This window comes from Megascapheus bottae, chromosome 7 (assembly GCF_031878675.1).
Source record: "Megascapheus bottae isolate mThoBot1 chromosome 7, mThoBot2.hap1, whole genome shotgun sequence".
In the NCBI taxonomy this organism is placed as follows: domain Eukaryota; kingdom Metazoa; phylum Chordata; class Mammalia; order Rodentia; family Geomyidae; genus Megascapheus; species Megascapheus bottae.
The window spans coordinates 73543125-73567097 of NC_143515.1; the positions used below are offsets into that span (position 1 = coordinate 73543125).

Sequence of the window (23973 nt, forward strand, 5' to 3'; positions counted from 1 at the left end):
GGAGCCGCGCGTTCGGGGCACTTCCGGCCCCTTCCCTTGGGTTAAAGTGGCGCGAAATCCCCGGAGCGCGCACGCGCGGGCTAAGTCCGCGAGCGGAGCGGGCGGGGGCGCAGGCGCGCAGCGTCCGCGGCGGGCGCAGGGCGTCCGGGCTCCCGCCTTCCCTTCGGGTCGTCCGTTGCTCGGTTCTCCGCCCCGGCCCGCGGCGGTCGGCCGAGGCCGGGATTCCCGTCTCCGGTGGCGCTCGCCGCCCGTCGCCGCAGCCCCGCCGGCGGGGTTCCCGTAGGAGACGGCGATTCGGTGGAGGTACGACGAGGGCTCCGGGGTCCGAGCCTCGGCGAAGCCCGTGGTTCTCCACTCCCCGCCTCCCCGGCCGGTCACGGGAGCCCCGGGCCGCCCCACGAGCGCGGGGCGGGCGGGGACCTTCACGCCCGGGAAAGTTGGTGGTCCGGGCCGGACGCGCCCTCGCGTGTCCCCAGGCGGCGGGGCGAGGGCGGGGAGCCCGCGGGGTCCGGGCGGGGCCGAGGCCCGCCTGGGAAGCGGGGTGGTCGCGGTTCCCGGGGGGGGGGGTCCCCTCGTCGCGCCCGGACTCCAGTCGGGATTCACGGGGGAGCCAGGCTGGAGGATCGCACCGATTGATCTCCACAGGGGTTCGGTTTGCCCCTCGGTTCGTTTTCCCTCTACCTTCTTAGCTGCCTCTCCCTCCTCATCGGATCTGTCCTCTCCGTCCACGGCATCTTCTCCCCTGGAAGTTACCACACCAGCAGCGAACCGGGGCAGAAACTCTTCCGGGACTGGGAAAGTAGGACCCGGGGGGAGTGGCAGGATTCCAGGAGCCATACACACGTAGGGTTTGAGGGAATTGTGTGATCCTCCCTAGAAAGAACAGCTCCCTGGGGCTTGAACCCCGGAGACGGGCCACCGCGAGCCGTACAGTCAATCAAAGATTAAGCTAGTCAGTCTTGCGTATATCCATCGGAGGAAAAGTCAAGAGTCCCGGACTTTTTGTTTTAAAGAGACTGCTGGTATACCGTATGCCACGAACAGCATCCTGCAGCTCGTTCCAAGGAGTGTGGAGATGGTGCAAGATAAGATTCCTGCTTAGATTTATTTTAAATGTGGGAATGTGTGTGTTCCGAGTTTCCTCGCCTGAAAGGACTGTAAGTACAGAAAAGTGAAGAGCCCCCCCTCCCTTTATTTTTGCTTAAAAAAAAATCAGACAGAAGCAGGTGTCTGTCTGGCTGTTGGCAGTAGTTCCATCTCTTTCCCTAACAGTTCCTAAGTCCCTGGATTCTTAAGTATGTAATATTCTATTATATAGAGTTGGAATTCTTAGATATGTAATTCCCATCTGTAATTAGTGAGCCTAGCCAAAAAAAAAAAGTGCAAAGGAAATATTAAAGTTTGCCGGGTACCAAGTCTGAAAAATTTTATGTAAAACGGGTCTAAACTTAGACTTACTTTGTTAAGAAAATTAATCAATACATTTGGGCCACCTCACTGGGAGGATTCAGTGGTCGAGTACTTGCTGATTTTGCTAAAAACCATGGGTCCAATCTCCAGTGAACTTACCCCCATCTGAAAGTACTTAATTTATTATTTGGAATTTATAAATAACAAAAATTTACCACAAGTATATGCATTGTATTTGAGAAATAATAAAGTGCCACAGTTTATGTACACAAATCTAAGTCTAGCTGAAACTCAGGTCAAGCATCACTTAAGCTGTACTAATGATAATATGTTTTTATTTGCTACTAAAATGAGTTACCTCTTTCCTAACATTTTTTCCTTAGTTAACAAGTTGTAATTATTGGTAGTCTTTCCTTCACTTCCTAAGCCACTTATGTTGCAGAAGAGTTTTTACTATCCCTACCTCACTGGTTTAGTTCAGTATCCTAGGTGTGCAAGTGTCTTCAAATAAAACTTATTTATCCCCACTCCTTGCCTACCTGCTCTGTATATAATGACAGGTAGAATTAATCAAGAAGGTAAAATACAAAATGAAATTTTATGAAACAGGCCAGTGTTTTGATTGGCTTTAATATGAACATTTGAAAGGACACATGAAATTTTTTTGTAGCTTTAATAAATGACATCTAAGATAAAGAACAGATTAGTAGCCATTTTTACTGACTATGAATAATTAAAACTCAGTATTTTACCAATCAGGAATTTGGACATTAAAGGTTGACTTTTTGTTTAACCTGCATTGCTAGGTTTCCCTAAATTGTGGTTTTTTGCATAAGTTCATGTCTTTGCCCTAAACCTAATTTCCCTTGCAAAAAGGGGGTATTACTTAAACGGATGTTGAACATCATAGGAGTTTTTAGAAAAACCCTTCATGTGTTATTCTGTTGGTCTGGAGTTTTACCCAATTTTAGCCTTTAAAGATCTTTTGATTTCCTCTCTGTTGTTTATCCCTAATATTGCCAGTCTTCTGACCTGTATGGTATAGAAACTAGTATACCTGTATGGTGTAGAAACTAGTCTTCACTGACACTCTTTCTTCTGTTTACTCTGTTGAGATCACTGAGATTGTGTTCAACACATGTTGGAATGTTAATCTGATTACCAGTTAAACTTCATACTTCAGTTTGCTAATCTTACATATTTTGATCTATGAAGTTAACATTTTCCTCTTTATTTCATTTGATTTCAAAATACACTATAGTGTACTTAATTCAATATATTAACAATGAGGTTGCTTAATGAAAATGTCTTATTTTAAGAGTGGAATTGGGACTCTACTACAGCTTCTGGGTGGCAGTAATAGGTTCATATTGTATCTCTAAAATATCCAGTGTGTCTATGACCTGCAGTAATCCCTCAGCTATGAATTTTTAATTCATATGATCTCTTAATTTCATGTGTATTCATAAGCTACAGTCCCTAAAGTATTAATTTGTGTGTGTGTGTGTGTGCATGTGTGCATGTGTGTATGCGCCTGTACTAGGTCTTGAGCTCAGGATCTAGCAGTCTGGGGTCTTGCATTTTTCCTTGACTTTTTTGCTCCAGACTGTTACTTTACCACTTGTACTGGAGCTGCAACTCCAGATTTTCTGCCTGGGCTGGCTTTGAACCTTGATCCTCAAAAGCTGCGCCCCCTCAGGTGGGATTATAGGCATGAGCCACTAGCCATGTTTTTTTTTTTTTTTTTTTTTTTTTTTTTAATTGGTGATCTTCAGGTGATGAATTTGCTTACTGTAATAAGTGATATGCTCCTTATTTTTATTGCAAATAAGTAAATATCAGAAACTGTATAGAGCTTTATCAAGATATTGAAAATTCCAGAGAAGCTTTCTTGTTTATTACAGAATATTTTAACACTTTTTACATCTACTTATGTCTTTATATCTGATTGATAACAGCTTTACTATTTTAACCTTATCTAATTCTTAATGCATTTTACAAAGTGATGCCTGTGTTTTTGTTTCTTTTGTTACTACTATTATGTTGCTGTCGTTTTGAGACAGTCTCCCCCTTTATAGCCCAGGCTGATGTCCAGCTTACTATCACCTGTCTTAAGAAACCCTCACCCTTTCCTTGTGCTTGAATTACAAACTTGCACCACTGTGTGCAGTGTGGTTATTTTCAAAGGTGGGACCTTCAGTATTTGTTAGGTAAAAGTTACCTTGGGTATTGGAGTAGCAAATCAGTATCCTTAAGCTCTGCCCAGCAAATCAAAACATTGTCATCATGGAGTATTTGAGAGTATTATCTTCTGTGCAGTATAGAATTTCACATTTTTTTTGTTAGAACCCTATTATACTTAGTGTAGTGCATCTCCCTTCCAACTAATTTTACTTGAAAAATTGCTTTCTATTCTGATGGTTTAATGGGTTTACAATGGTTGAATTCCTGCCTTGAGGTCATGTGTTAATTAAAACAGTGCCTGAAAAGACATTCATTGTTGTACAAACCAGAAAATAATAGTTTCTTTGCTCTTCTGTGATTACTTACTGCTGTGTAATTGATAAGAGAGTAATAAAAAATGGCTGAAACAGAAGAAAGTGTTGCTGGGAGAATAATGGTCTGAGAGTATTTGGGTAATTTAAAGTAGCAACAAGCTGAATACATTATTATACATTGATTCTTTTGTTAATTTGCTGAAAAAGAAATTGTGTTATATAGTTGTGACTGTATAGTTATATAGTTCTCAGGAAGGGTATTTAGGTTAGATACCTAAATTAGTGTATTCTTTAAATGGCAGTTTATGTATATAGGTTCTTTATTGACCTCAGTATAGAATGAAACCCAAGTTCCTTAGTATGTTCTGTCAGTTTTCAAAGTTTTTGCAGTCTTGTGTAGATTCTAATTTATTAGCTGTAGGATGTGGCCTGATACTTCTATATTAGAAGTACCCAGAACATAGAGGAGGTGCTGCTTGCTGGTCCTTGGATCAGACTTGGTAGTCCACAAATAGCTTCCCCACTGGTCTAACCTTATTACTTGTTAGGTATGTATGCTTTATAATTTGTGGCACTATTTCAAGGATTTATGTATCTTTTGCATTTTGCAACATGTGGTACAAGGATTCTTGAAACTTTTCATGTGAGTATAATATAGTTTCTAGAGGCTACATGACATGATGAATGTCATTGATGGATGGAGTATATACTTTCGTATGTTTTCAGGTTTTTTAGGTTTAATTTCTAATGGTAAATATAAACAGAAATTCTTTGGTGCCCCTGTAGTTTTTAAATTTACATTTTATAGTTTATTAGAAACTAGACAAGGTGGATTATCTAGAGAACAGAGAAATAACTAGCATGATGCAGTACTACTTCAGTATGTTCTTTGGGCTGCTCAGGAAGATGAGGGAAAAAAGAGAATGGAGTATGAATAGTTAGCACATTCAAGTCTATATGAGAGCAGTGTAGATGGAGGAGGGGAAAGAAACAGATTCTGGGTGGGTGGGGACTAGTGGGAGGTGCTCAAGTTTGGAGGAGAATAAAAAAGATTGAATACTATCAAAAGAGACACTGAAAATGGAAACAGGAAACCTACTGGAGATGCTTTTGTCTTGGAGGGAAGAGTGCAGCAAGTATGATGAAAGGGGTGAGAGCCATTGAGATACAGTATGAAACTTTTGGTGATATGACAAGGAAACCTCTTTCTTTGTAACTAATTTATACCAGTAAAATAGGCTTCTTGATGGAAATAATTTAAAAAATCAAATCTTGATTTTCTGTACATAACTTATAGACATAGTACTCTGGAGTAATCTTGGGAGGCACTGTGCCATTTCTACTAAATAGATCTAAGCAACCAGAAGAGACTGTTTCAGAAATAAAATATTTTACCTTTTGTAAATTTAGGAATTAAAGCATTCAGGGCTACGAATAGCTGAAGTAAAATCAGCTACTGCAGATGAATTATGTGACACATTTTTTTCTTCTTCTTTTGATTAGTTGTGGGGCTCAGTGCCTGGGTGCTGTCTCTGAGTTTTTCCCTCAAAATCAGGCTAGCTAGCACTTTACCACTTTGAGCCACAGCACTACTTCTAGAGTTTTCTGTGGTTAATTAATTAGAGATAAGAATCTGAAGGACTTTTCCTGCCTGGGCTGGTTTCTTTTGTTGTTGTTGTTGTTGTTGTTTGTGGGACTCAAACTCTGGGCCTGGGCGTTGTCCCTGAGCTCTTCAGCTCAAGGATATCACCCTACCTCTTGAGCCACAGCACCATTTGTTTTTTTGTTTTTTTGTTTTTTTCCTGGTGGTTAATTGGAGATAAGAGTCCCATGGACTTTTTAGTGCCCAGGCTGGCTGTCAACTACCATCCTCAGATCTCATCCAGATTATAGGTGTGAGCTGCTGCACCCTGCTTCTGGGCTGGTTTCTTACCACAATCCTCAGGTCTCAGCCTCCTGAGTTGCTAGGGTACAAGTGTGAGCCACTGACACCTGTCTACATGACACTTGTTAAAGGCATCACAAATTTTATTATATTGCTCATGTGAAAATTAAAATTTCAACTTGAGTCTCCCAAGTGCTTCTGTGTGGAGGCTTTAGGGGAAAGTCTTTCCAGCGTTTTTAATTTCTTGCCATTTTTCCCCCATTCATGGTGGAGGGCTTTAATATACTTTTTAAAGTCAAAATTAGTGGACCTACTACTTAAAATTTAATAAACTGTGATTTATCTTGTTAAGATTAATCTTTATTATGTAATCATACTCAATTTACTTCATTGTTTCTATGACACTTTTTCAGACCTGATGGCCAAAAGAAAGGAAGAAAATTTCTTGTCTCCTGAAAATGCAAAAAGACCAAGACAAGAAGAATTGGAGGATTTAGAAAAAGATGGTGATGAAGATGAATGTACAGTTTCTTTCACTAATGGTACCTCTACTTTGGTAAGTGCAGAATTTTAAAATTCTAGGTTTCAATTGGTTTGTTTTTTGTATCTATTTTGTCTACTTTATCAATTAAAATTATCAGGAAAAAAGCAATATACTTTTTAAAGAGCTGAGGTAAAATAACTTCTGGTTGATTTGGAAGTTTTATTTTATCTTTTTTTTTGCCCGTCCTGGGCTTGAGCTCAGGGCCTGAGCACTGTCCTTTGACTTTCTCAAGATTAGAGCTCTACCACTTGAGCCTTAGCACCACTTCCAGCTTTTTTCTATGTATGTTGTACCAAGGAATCGAACCCGGGCCTTCGTGCATGCTAGGCAAGCACTTTAACCACTAGGCCAAACTCCCGGCCCCGATTTGAAAGTTTTATAATCAAAGACCCCAGGCATCAAAAGCATGGTTCAATTTGTTTCTTTAAAACAATGATTATGCACCTTCTATCTGGTGAATATAATATAACCCTTCTATAACTCATAATAAAAAAAATTTATGAAATGATAATGTTATAAAAAGGGAGAACAAACTAGTGGGTAAGGTGTTGGGGTGGTTATTGAGTGATATATGTATAGAGCATAACCGTAATGGGGCTGCTAAATGGATGCTTGTGCTTATAAAAATATCTGTCAGGACTTTGGCCTTTGGTCACAAATGCTCATATGATAATGAGGGAATTGGTCAGATTTATGTCTTTTATTCCACTGTTATTTTATTAATAGACTGCAGCAGAAGTTGGAATCATAGAGAGCATTCAGCTGAGGAACTTCATGTGCCATTCCATGCTGGGGCCTTTTAAATTTGGTTCTAATGTCAATTTTGTTGTTGGCAACAATGGAAGTAAGTGTTTTGTTCCTCTTTATTTTATTTTTTTTAAGTTTGAGATTGCAATGTATGAGCTTTTTGAAATGGGTTAATATTTGGCCTTTAACTTGTGGTTCTGAATATTCTTGTATTTGTTGTCAGTTTACACTTAAAATATTAAATTAATTCTTAATGTTATTTAAGTAATAGGGATTGACTCCCACAAATGAACCTTTTTTTTTTTTGAGACAGGCTCTTGCTATTTTGTTGTTTGTTATTGCTCTGACTTTCATCTACTGAGCTCAGTTGAGCTTCTACCTCAGCCTATTGAGTAGCTAGGAGTTAGGCATGTGCCTGGAAACTTCTTACTTTAAAATCCATGCCATAAAAAGATGACTCATTGAAATCAAGACATCCTTGTGTTTCAAGTAAAATAAAAATTGTAGTAGAATGCAAATGAACTATCTCCAGAATCCAGTTTGAAATGACTCTTTCCCTTGTAATTTATGAAAGCTATACGTATAGATGGTGTTTGTGCTCAAATGAAATGATAGATTATGTAGGTCTCATTTGTAACAAAACTGAGATGTTCCAGGCAGATTGCTCATTGCATATGTTTAGGAGTTTGATTCTTTAAAGGCACAATTAAAAATATTATTCAATTAAATATTAATGATTTTAAATATTAACCTGGCAGAAAATAATATGAATTTATAAATTTTTATTTTATAGATGTCAGCCTTATAAATATTTCAACACCTGTTTCTTTAGGTGGGAAGAGTGCAGTCCTTACAGCTCTCATAGTCGGTCTTGGTGGAAAAGCAATTGCTACCAATAGAGGATCCTCTTTAAAAGGTTTTGTGAAAGATGGACAAAAGTAAGTGATTTCTTATGTACTTTAGTTTCTTTCTTTCTTTCTTTCTTTCTTTCTTTCTTTCTTTCTTTCTTTCTTTCTTTCTCTCTCTCTCTCTCTCTCTCTCTCTTTCTTTCTTCTTTTCCTCCTTTTTTTTTTTTTTTTTGGCCACTCTTGGGGCTTAGGCTAAGGGCCTGGGCACTGTCTCTGAGCTTCTTTTGCTTAACGTTAGCATTCTACCACTTGAGCCACAGCACCACTTCCAGCTTTTTTCTATGTATGTGGTACCGAGGAGTCGAACCCAGGGCTTCATGCTGGCTAGGTGAGCACTCTACCACTGGACCATGCTCCCAACCCCACAAATCATTTCTTTTTTTTTTTTTTTCTTATTTATTTATTTTTTATTGTATTTAATAAAAGGGTAACATGATATTTGCCAGATAGAAGGTGCATTAATTCACATACATTGATACCCTTCCACATGTCTTGGTCCCATTGCCCTCCCCCCACCCACAAATCATTTCTTATCCACTGATTGAGGACTTGGCTTTACACACACACACACACACACACACACACGTATATGTTTGTGAATTGTCTTTATATAGCTATATTAGTAGTCCAGTCTAATCGTTGTGGACTTGTTACTTTTGCTTATTAACAGTTTTCGAGGCTGATTTCTCTCCTTTCCTTCTGATTCTCTTTCTTTTTGCTAATTCTGCTGTTGTCTTGCCTTCCTCCCATAACACATCTATACAAACTTATTTTCTCTCTCTCACTCTTGGTCTTGCTCGTTCTCTTGCTTTCTCAGGTTCTATCTCTGAGCTACAGCTTCAGTACCTCTTTATTCTTCATATTGCATCATCATATGCTACTGAAAGAATCCTTGTCCCTTATTACAATTAAGGCCCTAAATTCCATTGTATTCTTTCATAGTGTATGATTACACCATGTGTTCAATGCCTAGAATTTTAGAAATGCTGACTATTAATACCAATATGCATTTACTTATTGTAGTAGCCTTTCCTTTTCTATAACTGTTACATCTGTTTAATTTCTTCCCATATTACTGTTCAAAAATCTATCCTGAATAGGATGTGAGTCAGGATTGCCAGCTTCATGCATATTGTTCAGAAGATTGCCAAATTCCTTCTAAGAGAAGAAAAGATACATAGATAAATTACTTCTGAGCCCATAGAACCATCTCTCTTCCCTTTCCTAGTTTATATTTCCTGATATGAGATATTTCATTTTTTAACTCTCAAGTATTGATTGAAAAATGAAAATTTCTTTGTTTTGAAAAATGAGTTTCTTTTTTTAATTCTAATCTTAGAAAAATCATTACTGTGTCCTGCATGTTGAAAGGTCTACTGTTACCATGATGTTTTATTTAATTCAGAGCCATCAACAATGTAATGTTGATCCAATCTTTATTGTAAAATATATAACTCATCTACATGATGTGAAACAGCTACAATTCAATGTTTTTTTTTGTTTTAATGTGATATTGCCTTTTTGCACAGAATCGATTGCATTTTATTAAACGCAACATTGTCAAACACAGTATCTTTTAACAGTTTTTTTTAGGAGACTATGCCATCAACCTTCAATGAAAAGCTCATTTTCAAGTGAATTTAGCAATTTTGAAAATCATAACCTACTGTTACAATTGCACTTTATCTTTGTGACTTAGCTCAATCTCATTGTTTTATTAGCTCAGCAGACATCTCGATAACATTACGGAACAGAGGAGATGATGCCTACAGGGCAAATGTGTATGGGGACACCATAGTGGTACAGCAGCACATCAGCGTGGATGGAGGCCGCTCTTACAAACTAAAAAGTGGATCTGGTTTGTGTTTTCATTTCATATAAAAATATTAGTAAAGCCTAAAATACTCACTTAAAGGGCACTTTTTTCCAGATACTTGAAACCACTTTCTTTGTAACGAATCGGATTGTTTAAAGGGACTTTCTGGGTGTAATGCTGTGATGAGCAGAATTTAGATGCGTTTGATACAGACTGTGATATTTTGTTCTCAACTTCAAACCACCTTTCCTTTTTATGATTTCTATAGAGAGGTAGCAAAAAGACAAAAAGAAAGGCGGTTCAGGTTTAGAGTAATTGGAAAAAGGATTGGTGAGAAACAAAGTAAAATGGTTAGCTGCAAGAAGAAATAGGTTCTTAACTGCACATGACATTTTCTTTCCTTACTCCATATACTCCTGTTGACTAGTTCATTCAGATTCTTATAAAATAGGTGATACCTTTCATTGACACAATGGAAAATAATTTGTAGGTATATTTTGTAAGTAATTGTACATTTTTTTCCTGTGTTATTGCTCTAGAAGCAATCTGGTCATTTTATGTTTCTTACAAATAGGCAATATAGTTTCTACTAAGAAAGAAGAGCTGGTTGCAATTCTTGATCACTTTAACATTCAGGTAAGGCTGTTTGATTTATTAAAAAATTTTTTAAGTTAATACAAATTTTTTTTGGTGTGGTTTTGCATGTGGCATATAAACAGTTAAAATATGGTCTTGTGCATAGACTAGCAGAAGAATGGTTGTATTGTAAGTTTTAGTGGAGCTCTTTAAAGTTTACCAGTTTAACATGATTTTCTTTTTTTCTTTTTATTCGGGGCGGAGGTAGGGGGGTGGCTCCATTACTTGAGCCATGTATTATGCTCAGTCTATTTTCATGTATTTTTACACAGGGCTGGCCTTAGTAATTCTCTTCCCTCAACTTTCCAAGTAACTGGTAGTATTAAAAGCATGCAATATTTAGTTCTTTGGGGTAGACTCTGACCAAACTTTTGCCCAGGCTGATCTTGTACAAATACTCCTATGTCCATCTCTCAGGTAGCTGGGATTACAGGTGTGAATCACACCATACCTGACATCAGCATGAAGTTTAATGTTTAATATAGTACCTTTAATTTGATATAGCAGTAAAGAACACCTAGTCTATTATGTGCTAAAATTTATGTTGATAAGGCTGTAGAATTTCTTTGCTTTCTTCTGCATTCAAAACACCAGGTAATTCTTGAAGGAAGAACATTACTCTGAAAAGAGACACATTTCTTTATGTACTTTGAAGTTATTGATCACACTTGCAAGAGACAAGGTTTGAGTCCTTTCTGTTAAGATACTTCGGCTGAATTAATTGAAATGAGGAATGTGTAGTCCTCTAACATTAACCCTGGAATTATCTTTAGAGATCTTGTGCTTCAGATCCTTTGTTTTGCAGGTGAGAAACTGGAAGTCAGAAAAAAAATAAATAAATTTGCACCTAAGGGTGTGTAGGTGTGGTTTTTGTTAAGAGTCTGGGTTGGATCTTTGTTTCATTTTGCTATGCTGTCTATGTACCTATCCCAGGATTAAAAATACTAAAACTAATTATTGAAGTAAAAGAACAATTAGCAGTTGTGACTTTCTCCAAGTTTGATTAGGAAAAAACCCATCTAGAACATAGTGGATAGTAGAAATACCCTGAATCAATGCTCTGTGATGGGGTAGCCATTTGCCTCAGGGCCCTTAAACCATTCAAAATGTGTAAGTGAAAAATTAAGATTAAGGTTGTTCTAATCTTTATTTAAGGAGAAAAAAAACCTGTGGATTGGACTTCCATTTCGGCCAACACAGGTTCTAAGACAAGACTGAAACAAGGTCAAACAGGTAATAGAGCAAATACATTTCAGACTAGAACCACAACATTTCATTAAAAAGAATCCAAAAGCCCAAATGGAATTGTTGGTGTTGGGATAATCTTCAGAGGGCATCCAGCATAGTGACATAGTCCATGCTTGTCCTGTGGGGATCGCTACCTGATGGTGGTCCTGCATCAAGAACTTGAAAGGACTTCTCATTTAAATAACTATTCATTAGAAAGTTTCCATTTTGTGGAAAGTTGAATAAAGCCCATTTCTGTGTATTCTTATAGCCTCAAAAATTAAAAACCTGTGTATTCTCTCTTGAAATATTTGGCATTTATTACCATCATTTAGTTCCCTTCTTGCATTGTTATTGTTAAACCATAGATAAAGACTTGAGTTCTCTAATCAAAAAAAAGAATTTGGGGTTAATAAAATCCAATATGGTAGCTTCTACCCTCAAATAGATGCTCAGTACTCAAGGTGATTGACTTAAATTGAGATACTCTGGAATGCAAGTAGTAGACTTTGATGACTTAATGAAAGGAAGTATAGCTCAATTATCTTTTTAATGATTAAACATGGCATTTTTGCTATAGTAAATTGGTATACATAAGTAAAATTTTGCAGATTCTTTTTGGGGGGGGTGGGTCATGGGACTTGAACTCAGCCTGGGCGCTGAACCTGAGCTCTTCAGCTCAAGGCTACCACCCTACCCTTCAGCCAAGCCTCACTTCCCATTTTCTAGAGGTTAATTAGAGATATGAGTCTCAAGTCCTTTTGTGTCCGGCTGGCTTTGAACCTTGATCCTCAGATCTCAGCCTCCTGAGTAGCTAGGATTACAGACATGAGTCTCTGCACCCAGCAGTTTTATTTTTAATGTGAATACTAGAATTTTAAATTTTATGTGTGGATAGCAAGTTTCTTTTCACTTGTGCTGACCTGAAGTAATTAGTACAGAGAAGGGTATTTAAATTTTTCTTGAAGTATCTGATTGTTTCTCTTGTGTTGCCTTTTCTCATAAGTTTGCTCTGTATTCCAAGGTATTGAGATGTAAAGCTACAAAATTCTTACATAACCCTAGGAATAGCATAGGGACTAAAAACCTAATTTCAGATACAATCGAAGTGTTATAGAGAAAGACAAATATTGATAAAGTGATTAATTGTGATTAAACTATCTTATAATAAAGCTAATATGAGTAAAATCTTACTCTCAAGTATCCAGATAAAATGTGAAACTAATGTTTCAGGGGGCATTATAAAAAATATATTGCAGAGGGGCCAGGAGTGTAGCCTAGTGGTAGAGTGCTTGCCTAGCATACATGAAGCCCTGGGTTTGATTCCTTGGTATCACATACACAGAAAAAGTGGGAAGTATTGCTATGGCTCAAGTGGTAGAGTACTGGCCTTGAGGAAAAGTCCAAGAAGGACAGTGCTCAGTCCTGAGTCTAAGCCCCAGGACTGATTAAAAAAAAAAAATGTGGCAAAATCTGTAAAATTAAAACAAAGTAATATGTCTGATGATTTCTTTATGTAATTATGTCATTTGTTTAAGATTTTTGTAAAGATTTCTTTATTTACTTAAATGCTTTTCATTATCTTAGAATAGTGCACCATTTTATTTAAAAGAAATTAGTTCATGGTTTAGCAGTGTTACATAATCTGTGTTTTACATAAAGTAAAAGTGAAGAGTTCTAAACAGTTAACTTCCATTTGTGCTTTTCTTGTATAATCTCTTACCTGTGAAGGAGGGTTTTTTTTAGCATATAAATTGCTTTGTCATCAAATTAAAGACAATTGATTCATGACCCTGAATGGTTTTGAAACAAATGGTTTTCCTCTTAAAAAACATATTTTCAGCTGTTCTTTAATAGTTTCACCTTACTAGTCAGGTAGTTAAAGTAGTGACTTATTCTAGATGACTTTTTCTCCAGAAAAAATGCTATATTATTTCTATTAGTTTTAGATTCTTTAGTGGTGGGGGGGGGAACACACACACACACACACACACACACACACACACACACGAGATCTGAAATCAGAGTAGTAAGAAAAAATTTTTTATTATAATTCTGGTTAATGGTAACTGAATTGTGTGTAGTTGGAGAAGCTCACTAAACTTAGTGGGACAGAGTAGTACAACAAGAACTGTAAGACAGCTGACTTTTCTTCCGGATCTATTCCCATGCAGCTGTCCTGTGATCCCTGTGGCATAAGACTAATCTTGATGGAAATAAAAACCCTTCTAATACAATGGAGAACTTGAGAGTTCTCCATCTTGTCCCTCTGCAATGATAAAATGTAATGTGACTTTCATTTGTGTTGGTATCATGAAATTTTCCACCCTATGTCAATTATGTGTATTTGTTTTTCTTGAGGGTACTAAGATGAAATATTAAGAAATGATATTTTTATTTTTAAATTTGTTTCAGGTGGATAACCCAGTATCTGTTTTAACACAAGAGATGAGCAAGCAGTTTTTACAGTCTAAAAATGAGGGAGACAAATACAAAGTAAGAGATACCAGAGCAAATACAAATCAACTCCCCCCATACAGATATGTACCAAACATTACTCATACCTACATAGTAATTGCTGAGATCTCTTTTTTGTCAAAATTATATATTTAAGATGATATTGTATAAATAGAAGCTTGCTAAATAAGATATGTAAATACTTTTCTTGTCAGGTCTTTGATTTTGTTTTTTGTCTTTTAGTAAAGAATAGAGTATTGCTGCTGCTGCTGTTGTTGCGGAACTTGAATATAGGGCCTGGGCACTGTCCCTAAGCTTTTTTGTTTAAAACTAGTCCTCTACCACTTCAAACCACAACTCCACTTCCAGTGTCAGAGTGGTTGACTGGAGATAAACACTGGAGTCTTACATACTTTCTGCCTGGTCTGACTTTGAACCACAATCTTCAGATCTCAGCCTCCTGAATATCTAGGACTATAAGCAAGAACAACCAGTGTCCAGTGAAAGAACAAATAATTTTTTAAAATAATAATCTTTAAGGAAATAAAAAGGAGCAATTGAATAATTATTGAATAATAATTTTAAAATTTTAAACTGCTTAAGAATTTAAAAGTTAACTACTTCTGGTTACATTGTATGTTGAAATATGGAGGATTGTGGTTCATAGGGAGCCTGATCAGAAATTTCCATGAGATTGCATCTCCAATTGACTGACAAAATGTCTGACTAGAATCATGCCTTTAGTAGAATGCAGATAATATGCAAGCAGCCAAAGCAACAGAGAGAGAGGCAATTGGGGAGGGGAAGAGAAGAGATAATAGCCTTTTGAATAAGTTTTAATACTTCCTGTTTAAAAAAAAATTACAACTTATTGGTGCTGTGTCTCAAGTGGTAGAGCTCTAGCCTTGAGAAAGCCCAAGGACAGTGCTCAGGCCCTGGGACTGGCAGAAAAAAAAAAAAGTACAACTTACTACTTTTGAGGATAATAGTGCCATTTGTTTTACTTAAAAGATGGAAAATTTTTGTGGGCTGGGAGTTTGGCCTAGTGGTAGAGGGCTTGCCTACCATGCACAAAGACCTGGGTTCGATTCCTTGGTACCACATGCATAGAAAAAAGCTGGAAGTGGTGCTGAGGCTCAAGTGGTAGAGCTCAAACCTTGAGAAAGTCCAAGGACAGTGATCAGTCCCTGAGCTAAAAGCCCAGGACTGGCCAAAAAAAAAAAAAAAAAAAAAAGATGGAAAATTTTATTCACATGAGCTTTCAAAATTATATTTACTCTCACACACAGGACTTGCTGAAGTATGAACAGTAGCCCATTAACATGTAGATGTGAACATAGCTGTTTTTGTGTGCATACTTGTTTTTTAAAATCTTTTTCTACATGTGGGACTAGTCAGGAATCAAATTTGTCTTTAGTTTTTACAGATCCATGGAAGTTTAAAACTTTTGTTTTTTTTTTCTTTTTATTAATAAAGTTCTTCATGAAAGCAACACAACTGGAACAGATGAAGGAAGATTATTCATACATTATGGAGACAAAAGAAAGAACAAAGGAGCAGATAAATCAAGGCGAAGAGGTTTGTAAATAGCATATAACTTTGTGAGATGAAGCAAATTTCCAGAGCATGGTAATTGTATCATAAAATTACCTTCCTTAGGCTGAATGAAGTACACATCTATAATCCTAGCTAAGGCAGAAACAGGAACTTATTGGCTTGATGTCAGCCTGGGCAAAACTCATTGAGGTTCTCTTTGTAAAGCAAGCTTGGTATGTGGTCCTAGCTACTTGAGAGATGAAGCTAGAAGGGTACTGAGTGCTTAGAGACCAGTCCTGGAAAAGTTAGCCAGAAAACACTTATTTGGGGGGAGGGGACCTCAAATCTAAAAAGTTGCCAGGGGCTATGAATGTAATCATGTTAGTAGAACATGACTATCATGTTAGTGTTTGTGAGCTAATATTGAGAGGCATATGATTTGAGACCAGTGAGAAGAAAAATTCTTTACCCCTTCCAAACCAAGAGCTGGATGCACTGTCCTTGTGCCTGTTAAGTGAGCTTCATCCTAAGCCTAACATAGCTAGGTTGATTGTGTCCAGGCTTACGCCCATGCAGAAAGTTATACACATCCCAAAAGTGAGCAGCAAAAGTCAGGGTTACAGGTGTCATTCAGTAGTAAGAGTGCCTACCTTTCACGTCTGCTCCTCCCCTCTCCCCTGCCAGAACCCCTCTGACATATATGGTATTTGCTTTCTAATTTACTTCATTTAGCAGTTGTTTTTGTAATGATGGGTGTGTCTTCCTCTATTGAACTGTATTACGTTATTTAATCTTGATAGATGAGTATTTCCAGATTAAGCTATATTAAATTCTAATGTAATTTGAAAATAATGCAAAGAATCAGTTTTGTTGGGTTAATAAAGTATAAGCTGCAGGTTGATCTTAAACATAAGATGGAATTGTAATGACATGCAGTGGTTGACTCATTACATGAGCAAAATGTTAGCATTCTTTAAGGAATGGTAACTTGGTGGCAGCTGTCACATTAGTACTTAGCTACTTGGCAGTACTGTCACCAATCATGGTTTACAACTGTTTGTCTTTACATTTATTAAGATCCAGCTTTCTGTCTAACCAGATACTTCCAAATAATAAGGCTTATATTACAGCTCTTCCACCAGTTCTACATCAGTCTGTATCTTACTGCTTTGTTCAAAGATCTCTAGAGTCTTTTGCAACATTTTAGCTTTAGGATAGAATGCAGGTTTGAATATCAAATTTATTAGATCACCCTGACCCTTGTACTTCTGCTTATAAGAAATGTATATTTCTTATACATGTATGTAGATGTGTAATTCACTAAGTAAAAACTCAAATACCAAACACCAGCATACTTATTTTTTGATTTTGCACATATTATTCTTTCGCATCTGTATTAATGTGGTAGTATTCAAAGAACTTCTAGAAACTAGCCGGAAAGGACATCCACCTCATGATTCAGGTAGAAATGTTTTTTTGGGGGGCCCTCACAAGGTAAGATGGACACGTTTGGAGGTGGATGGAGAGGAAAAAAGGGGGACTCACATTAATCTGGATTATGTAGGAAAAGGTGGGACCACAGCAGATGTGGAAGTGACCTCCAGAACCTAGGATCCTTTGCTGACTCACAGTAAGGTGATTAACTGTCAGTTGTTGACTGGTAACAGGCCTGTGAAGAAAGGAGGAGGGGCTATTCTCCCATCTGACCTAACAACCAGTAAAGGAATTACAGATTTAGGTTTGTACAAAACTGAATAAAATCCTCCCTCCCCTCTTTTCCTTTTTTCCTGAATTATTCTTCAGTAACTCTAAGGAGCTCATACTATATGTAAGTGGAGGGGGAGGGAGGTTAAATAGATGAGGTCAGAATACAGAAGTGAAGTCTGGCCTTGATTAAAAATTTATGAGTTGTCAAAATGTTCTTATTATCTAAGTCCAGGAATAACTTAATTCATGGGAAATGCAGTCCCAATCAGAAATGGTCTTAAATGGTAGAATCAAAGTCAAGAGGAATTGAAAGGGAAGTTGTCACATTCACAAGACTTGACAAAACACAAGATACTGAATAACAAAATCTTCTGAAGTAACTAGCAAGATAGGTTTTAAAAGTAGAAGTAGGAGTCAGTTTCTGAGGCTGGAAAACATGAGGGAATGGGACAAGCTAGAGATAATTTTCTTAAAACTTATTTGGAATGGAAAGAATGCGTAGAGGAGGAGATACGGTCAAGGGATGGCTAATTTTTTAATATGTATGTGTTTTCTGAATTATTTTAGTATATTTTTACACTTGTTACAAAATTAAATGCTTTGGAAATACAAATGCAAATGTTTAAAGGACTTCTTTTAGGTACTTACATATTACCTTCTTTTTAAGTAGTTTTACAAAGGACTTCCCACTTAAGGAAGTGGTTTATGAATACGATGCATCTTGATCAGGGTCGCCCTGTCAACATTTTCACTCATTCATCCCATCCTACCCTTTCCCTCACTTAACTTTGTATGCCATTCATGGAATTCTTGACTTCATTTTCCCCCACCTCCTCTTATTGTATCTTCCCTCCTTCCCTTGAGCGCAGCTCACCCTTTTTAAGTATGTACTTCCTGGTCTTTATTTCATTGAACTTTGACTTTGTCTTTCTAAGAATTTACAGTACAAGTTCTCCCTTGATTGGACCATATTTTGGTTCATACATTTGGATCCACTTGCATACCATCCAACATCTTTATAAATTTGTGAGTTAATTCTAGCTTGCGCATGAGGGAAAACATGCAACTTGTCTTTCTAGACCTGTCATCACTAAACATAAGTTTTTCTAGATTTTTACATCTCTTTACAAATTATACAAGGTTCATTCATTTTAATGGATGAGTAAAATTCCTTTGTATATACATACCATTCCAATAATTATAATCCACTTGTCCATTAAGAGTTATTTGGTGGCCCGGAGTTTGGCCTAGTGGTAGAGTGCTTGCCTCGCCTACTCGAAGACCTGGGTCCGATGCCTTGGTACCACATACATAGAAAAAGGCTGGAAATGGTGCTGTGGCTCCAGTGGTAGAGCGCTAGCCTTGAGAAAGCCCAAGGACAGTGCTCAGGCCCTGAGTGGCAAAAAAAAAAGAGAGAGAGAGAGAGAGGTGTCTGTATCCATACCTTGGCAATGCTAAATGTGCAGAAAATCGAAACCGGATCCTTATCACCTTGCACCAGCATCAATTCAAAATGGTTCAAAGACCTCAATGTAATATCTGTACCATGAAACTAGTACAAGACAGAGTAGGAGAAACATCTTAATGTTTCTCTTGGTACAGGAAAGCTTTTTGGAGGAAAAATCCAGAAGCACAGCAAATCAAAAGAAAGATGTGATAAATGGGATAGAATCAAACTAAAAATATCTCTGCATTTCAGAACATAGAACGTAGATTGTTGGACGTAGCCAACAAACACCAAAAACATGAAAAGACAGCCTATAGAACGGGAGATTTTTGCCAGCTACACACCAGCTAATGGTACAATATCCAGAATATACAGAGTACTTAAAAAACTCTCAGAATCAACAACCCACCCAATTATTCAGTGGGCTAATGAGCTAAAAAAAATTCTCCAAAAAGTAAAAATGGCCAGTAAACACAAAGAAGTCCTTAGCAGGCTCTAACTCTAAAGGAAAAGCAAATCAAAATAACACTAAGATGCTACCTCACCTTAGAGTTGCCATTATTAAGAAAACAGTAATAGAATCTTGTTGGATGTGGTCAAAAGAGAACTGTTATGCACAGTTGGTGGGAATGTAAACATCTTCAACCATTCTGTAAAGCAGTATGGAGGTTGTTCAAAATATTAACTATAGAACTACCCTATGATCCAGTAATTCCATCCTCAACTTGCCCAAAGTACAAACCAGGATGCAGTAAAGCCACCACCGTAACTATGTTCACTGCAGCACTATTCACCATAGCCAAGATATGTGGAGTCAGCCCAGATAACTCTCATTGGACAAATGGGTAATCGTTTTGCTCATAAGTTGGAAATATAGACTAAAGCATAGGAATGAGTGAAGCTGGAAACAAACATAAAAAGATGGGATGAAAAATCTATGGTTTTAGACCTTTGAAAGGCAGTAGGGAGACAAAGGTCCAATATATACAGCAGGGTATGGAAGCTGCTTTGTAGCTTCAGGTAGAGACAGCAGCCCTAGATTTGTACCTAAGATTGTTAGAAGGTAGAAAGGTTTCCATCTGAGGGTTTCTGTATCTGAAGCAAGAGAAAATGAGTGGAGAATGAAGGTACGTTTGAGGTTCATACAGAATAAAAATTGATTAAAATAATCTTGGAGAAAGGGAAAGTAAATTACATCTAGAAGACAAAATTAAGATCTATAGATTTAAGTTCTTGTTTAATATGAAAAATATGAGTGAAGCCGAAGAGACTCTATGCATAATTCTGTACATGCAGTTTGTTCTGGCATACTTAATACTTGTTTTTTTTTTAAGATAAATTATAAAACATTAGATATAAAAACTATAACTTGTTTGATTTTTGGTTATAAATTTTTTCTGACCATTATGTTATCTTTGTGTTAGATACTGAATTCTACCTATACATTTTCCTTAAAAACAGGTCTGTGTCTCAGACAGAGAATAAAAAGAAAAGTGGTACAATGAGTTTATGGAATTGTGTCATTTTGAGCCATTAATTCCTTTGCAGTTCTTTGAAGAACAGTTGGCTCTTTTGTAGTGCAGATATTACCAAAATTATTGCATTTGGTTTTGGCATTATCTTAGATATACAAAACTTTTAAAAATCAGTGTTACTAAGAAATGTATCCTTTTTTTTTTCCTTTTAAGCGACTCACTGAACTAAAGCGCCAGTGTTTGGAGAAAGAAGAACGTTTTCAAAGTATTGCTGGTTTAAGTTCAATGAAGACTAACCTAGAGTATTTGAAACATGAAATGGCTTGGGCAGTGGTAATTTCACTTTCTTAGTAGTTTATAACATTTAGCAATATTTGATCACTATTAGTCTTAATAATTTGCCATATAATTTCATTTTAGGTCAATGAAATCGAAAAGCAACTGAATGCTATTAGAGATAATATCAAAATTGGAGAAGATCGTGCTGCTAGACTCAATAGAAAAATGGAAGAACAACAGGTAGTTTAGTTCCTTTTTATACAGAAGTGGTGGCTTAAATCATGAGATTGTGATATTAGTCCATGAATGATTTTATAACAATATTTTAGACTAGTCTATGAGTAGAAGGGTTGATGCTAGGGTAGCATCTTATGGGTGGTGGGAGTTTGTTTCTGACGACATACCAGAATATAAAATTTTACTCCTCAATTCATTGAGAAATACAGGAGTACTAGAATAATAGTCAATTAGAGTAATGTAGAGTAATGTTAAGGGAACTTGAAGGGAATTGGGTTTTAGGACCTGGAAGCCAGATTTTCTGTGACAGGGAATTAAATATATGGTCCCTTAAAATTTTTGTTCTACATTACTGTATTGTCTCAGATCTCTAATTTTTTCTTCTGGCCTGCCTTCCAAGTGCTTCCAGGGTGAACTATATGCAAATTTGATCATATATTATTTTCCTATAGACTTAGATTGGGAATGAGAAACTTTCTGTTAGGTCTTTGTAACCTCAAAGGATAACTTAATATGTGTGTAGATTAAATTATATCTTAGTATTTTATGTAATTTATTACATTTATTATAGGGATATATAATTAAATTTTTTCTCTCATAGAAAGAAAATACATTTCAATAATGTTATTTTGTTAAAGGTCAGACTGAATGATGCAGAAAATAAGTATAAAGATATTCAAGATAAATTAGAAAAGATTAGTCAAGAGACAAATGCACGAGCTCCAGAATGTATGGCATTGAAAGCCGATCTCACTGCAAAGAAAAGAACTTTCAATGAAGCTGAGGTAAGAGAGACGCTAAACCTGAACATTACAAACTTCATAGTAAATATAAAGACGGTATTACTTGGCCTTCTCTGTAAGGTAATATATTTTTAAAGTAGTGACTTATCTTGGCTTAAACTGAGTGCTTTCATTCTTTAAAAAAAAAATCAGGGTTTCACAGAAATAAAACCATAAAATAAAATTATCTGATATTTGATTAGGGAGCCAAAGACATGCAGTGGGAAAACTAAAAGTGGATCCCTATTCTTCGTCACGCACTAATAGCAATTCAAAGTGGATCAGAGACCTGAACATCAGATCAAAAACTTTGAAACTACTGCAAGAGAGAATAAGAGAAATATTAGAAATTATAGGTGAAGGTAGAAACTTGAAAAGAGTCCCGGGGGCATAACAGATAGAAGAAAGACTTGACAAGTGAGAATACATCAAAATAAAAAGTGTATGCACAGCTTAAGACATAGTTACTAAACTAGAAAGATATCCAACAGGCTGAGAGAAGATCTTAACCAGCAGTATATCAGACAAAGGCATACTGTACAATATATACAGGGAGCTCAAGAAACTAGTCTTTCCAGGACCTAATAAACCAGGCACTAAATGGGTGAGGAGCTGAGACGAGACATCTCAGAAGATGAGGTTTTTATGGCAGAGACACAGTTGAAGAAATATTCATCATCCCTGGCCATAAAGGTAGTGCAAATCAAGAACAACTCTTGAAATTCCATCTCATCCTGGTTACATTGGCCAGCGTTGTGAATTTGAACATCATTTGTAGGTGGGGATGTGGGAAATCTCTATTGCACTGTTGGTTGGAATGTCAACTAGTACAACCACTCTAGACAACAGTCTGGAGGTTTCTTCAAAAACCTACAACCCAGCCATACCTCTCCTGGGCCATCTACCTTAAATATCATGTGCCTCAGGATATGGTAAAGACACCTATACATCTATGATAGGTCCATTGTTGAACTGTTCACAATAGCCAAGGAACAGCCCGGATGCCGACAACAGATGAATGGGTCCAGAAAATATGCTACCTGTACACAGTGGACTTTTACACAGCTGTTAGAAAGAATAAAAATAATGTCATTCGGCTGGGAATTTGGCCCAGTGGTAGAGTGCTTGCCTAGCATGCATAAAGATCTGGGTTTGATTCCTCGGTCCCACATTCATAGAAAAAAGCCGGAAGTGGTGCTGAGGCTCAAGTGGTAGAGCTCTAGCCTTGAGGAAGTCCAAGGACAGTGCTCAGACCCTGAGCTCAAATCCAGGAATGGCAAAAAAAAAAAAAAAAAAAAAAAGTCATTCCCAGGGGAATGAATAGAATTAGAACAAATGTTACATGAGGTAAGCCTAGTAAAGGCAAATGGTACATGCTCTCTCTAATACATAGAAATTAGATTTAAAATGCACTGGAACATGATAGGTTATACAGGAGTTTAGCTAGTCATATACAGTGAAGCTATAAGAGGATTTTTTTTTTTTTTTTTGCCAGTCCTGGGCTTGAACTCAGGGCCTGAGCAATGTCCTTGGGCTTTCTCAAGGGTAGAGCTCTACCACTTAAGCCATAGCACCACTTCCAGCCTTTTCTATTTATTTTTGATACCCAGGAATTGAACCTAGGTCTTTGTGTATGCTAGGCAAGGACTCCTCCCACTAGGCCAGACTCCCAGCTTATATGAAGATATTCTTGAGAAACTCAAAGGCATAGTGCCTATGTACCTCTTCATATTAACAAAATTATATATATATGTATATATGTGTGTATGTATATATATATATATATATATATATATATAAACAAACTCCAAGATATGGAAACAAGATATCTCTTTTTATTTCAATATTTTTAGTTTTTACATTTTTATTTTTTTTGATGATTCTGCCTTTTTCTTATATATGGTATATTCAAGTGTATGTCTTTAGGAGAATTGGAGGGAGAGTATAGAACTTGAGGGGAAAAGGGTGAAAAGGTGCAGCTATGTAACTCACTGGACATCTGTGAAAGTAAACTATCTGTGCAACTGGAGGGTGGAGATAATAGCAATAAAGTAAATTAATAAAAAATGTAGAGGTTTCAGATAAATACTTATAAAATCGTATTTCTGTACATAATGCAGCCTCTGATTTTGGAAATTAGCCCAAAAGGGAATTGAACAGGGCATTTGATTTTTTTAGATTACTAACATACTTCTAATTTTTTGTTAGGTTTTGTATAACCGGTCACTAAATGAATATAAAGCATTAAGAAAAGATGATGAACAGCTCTGTAAAAGAATTGAAGAGCTAAAGAAAAGGTAAGAGAGTTACTATACAATTTTCACAATACCTTATTTTGTCATAAGTAACTTTAGTGTCGTGTAGTAATATGTCTCTCTTTTT

At 36.9% G+C, this 23973-nt stretch overlaps 1 protein-coding gene across 12 annotated transcripts in view; it reads left to right on the forward strand.

The window, feature by feature from the left end:
• Smc6 (structural maintenance of chromosomes 6) overlaps window positions 1-23973 on the forward strand; it is a 101851-nt gene that overhangs the window by 45759 nt on the left and 32119 nt on the right. For 8 of the 12 annotated variants that reach the window (XR_016536292.1, XR_016536293.1, XM_090337413.1 and 5 more), the window contains 11 exons: window positions 6207-6349; window positions 7064-7181; window positions 7878-8022; window positions 9714-9850; window positions 10383-10444; window positions 14087-14167; window positions 15605-15706; window positions 20507-20626; window positions 20714-20812; window positions 21448-21594; window positions 23800-23888. Coding sequence is in view for 10 of the 12 variants with exons in the window: in XM_090337413.1 (XP_090193539.1) it covers window positions 6207-6349; window positions 7064-7181; window positions 7878-8022; window positions 9714-9850; window positions 10383-10444; window positions 14087-14167; window positions 15605-15706; window positions 20507-20626; window positions 20714-20812; window positions 21448-21594; window positions 23800-23888 (1243 nt within the window). In the remaining 2 variants the exon portion in view is untranslated. Of the gene's footprint in view, window positions 1-142; window positions 304-1072; window positions 1158-6206; window positions 6350-7063; window positions 7182-7877; window positions 8023-9713; window positions 9851-10382; window positions 10445-11094; window positions 11250-14086; window positions 14168-15604; window positions 15707-20506; window positions 20627-20713; window positions 20813-21447; window positions 21595-23799; window positions 23889-23973 lie in introns of those variants that run through there. The other 4 variants (XM_090337416.1, XM_090337418.1, XM_090337415.1 and 1 more) reach the window with 4 other exon arrangements.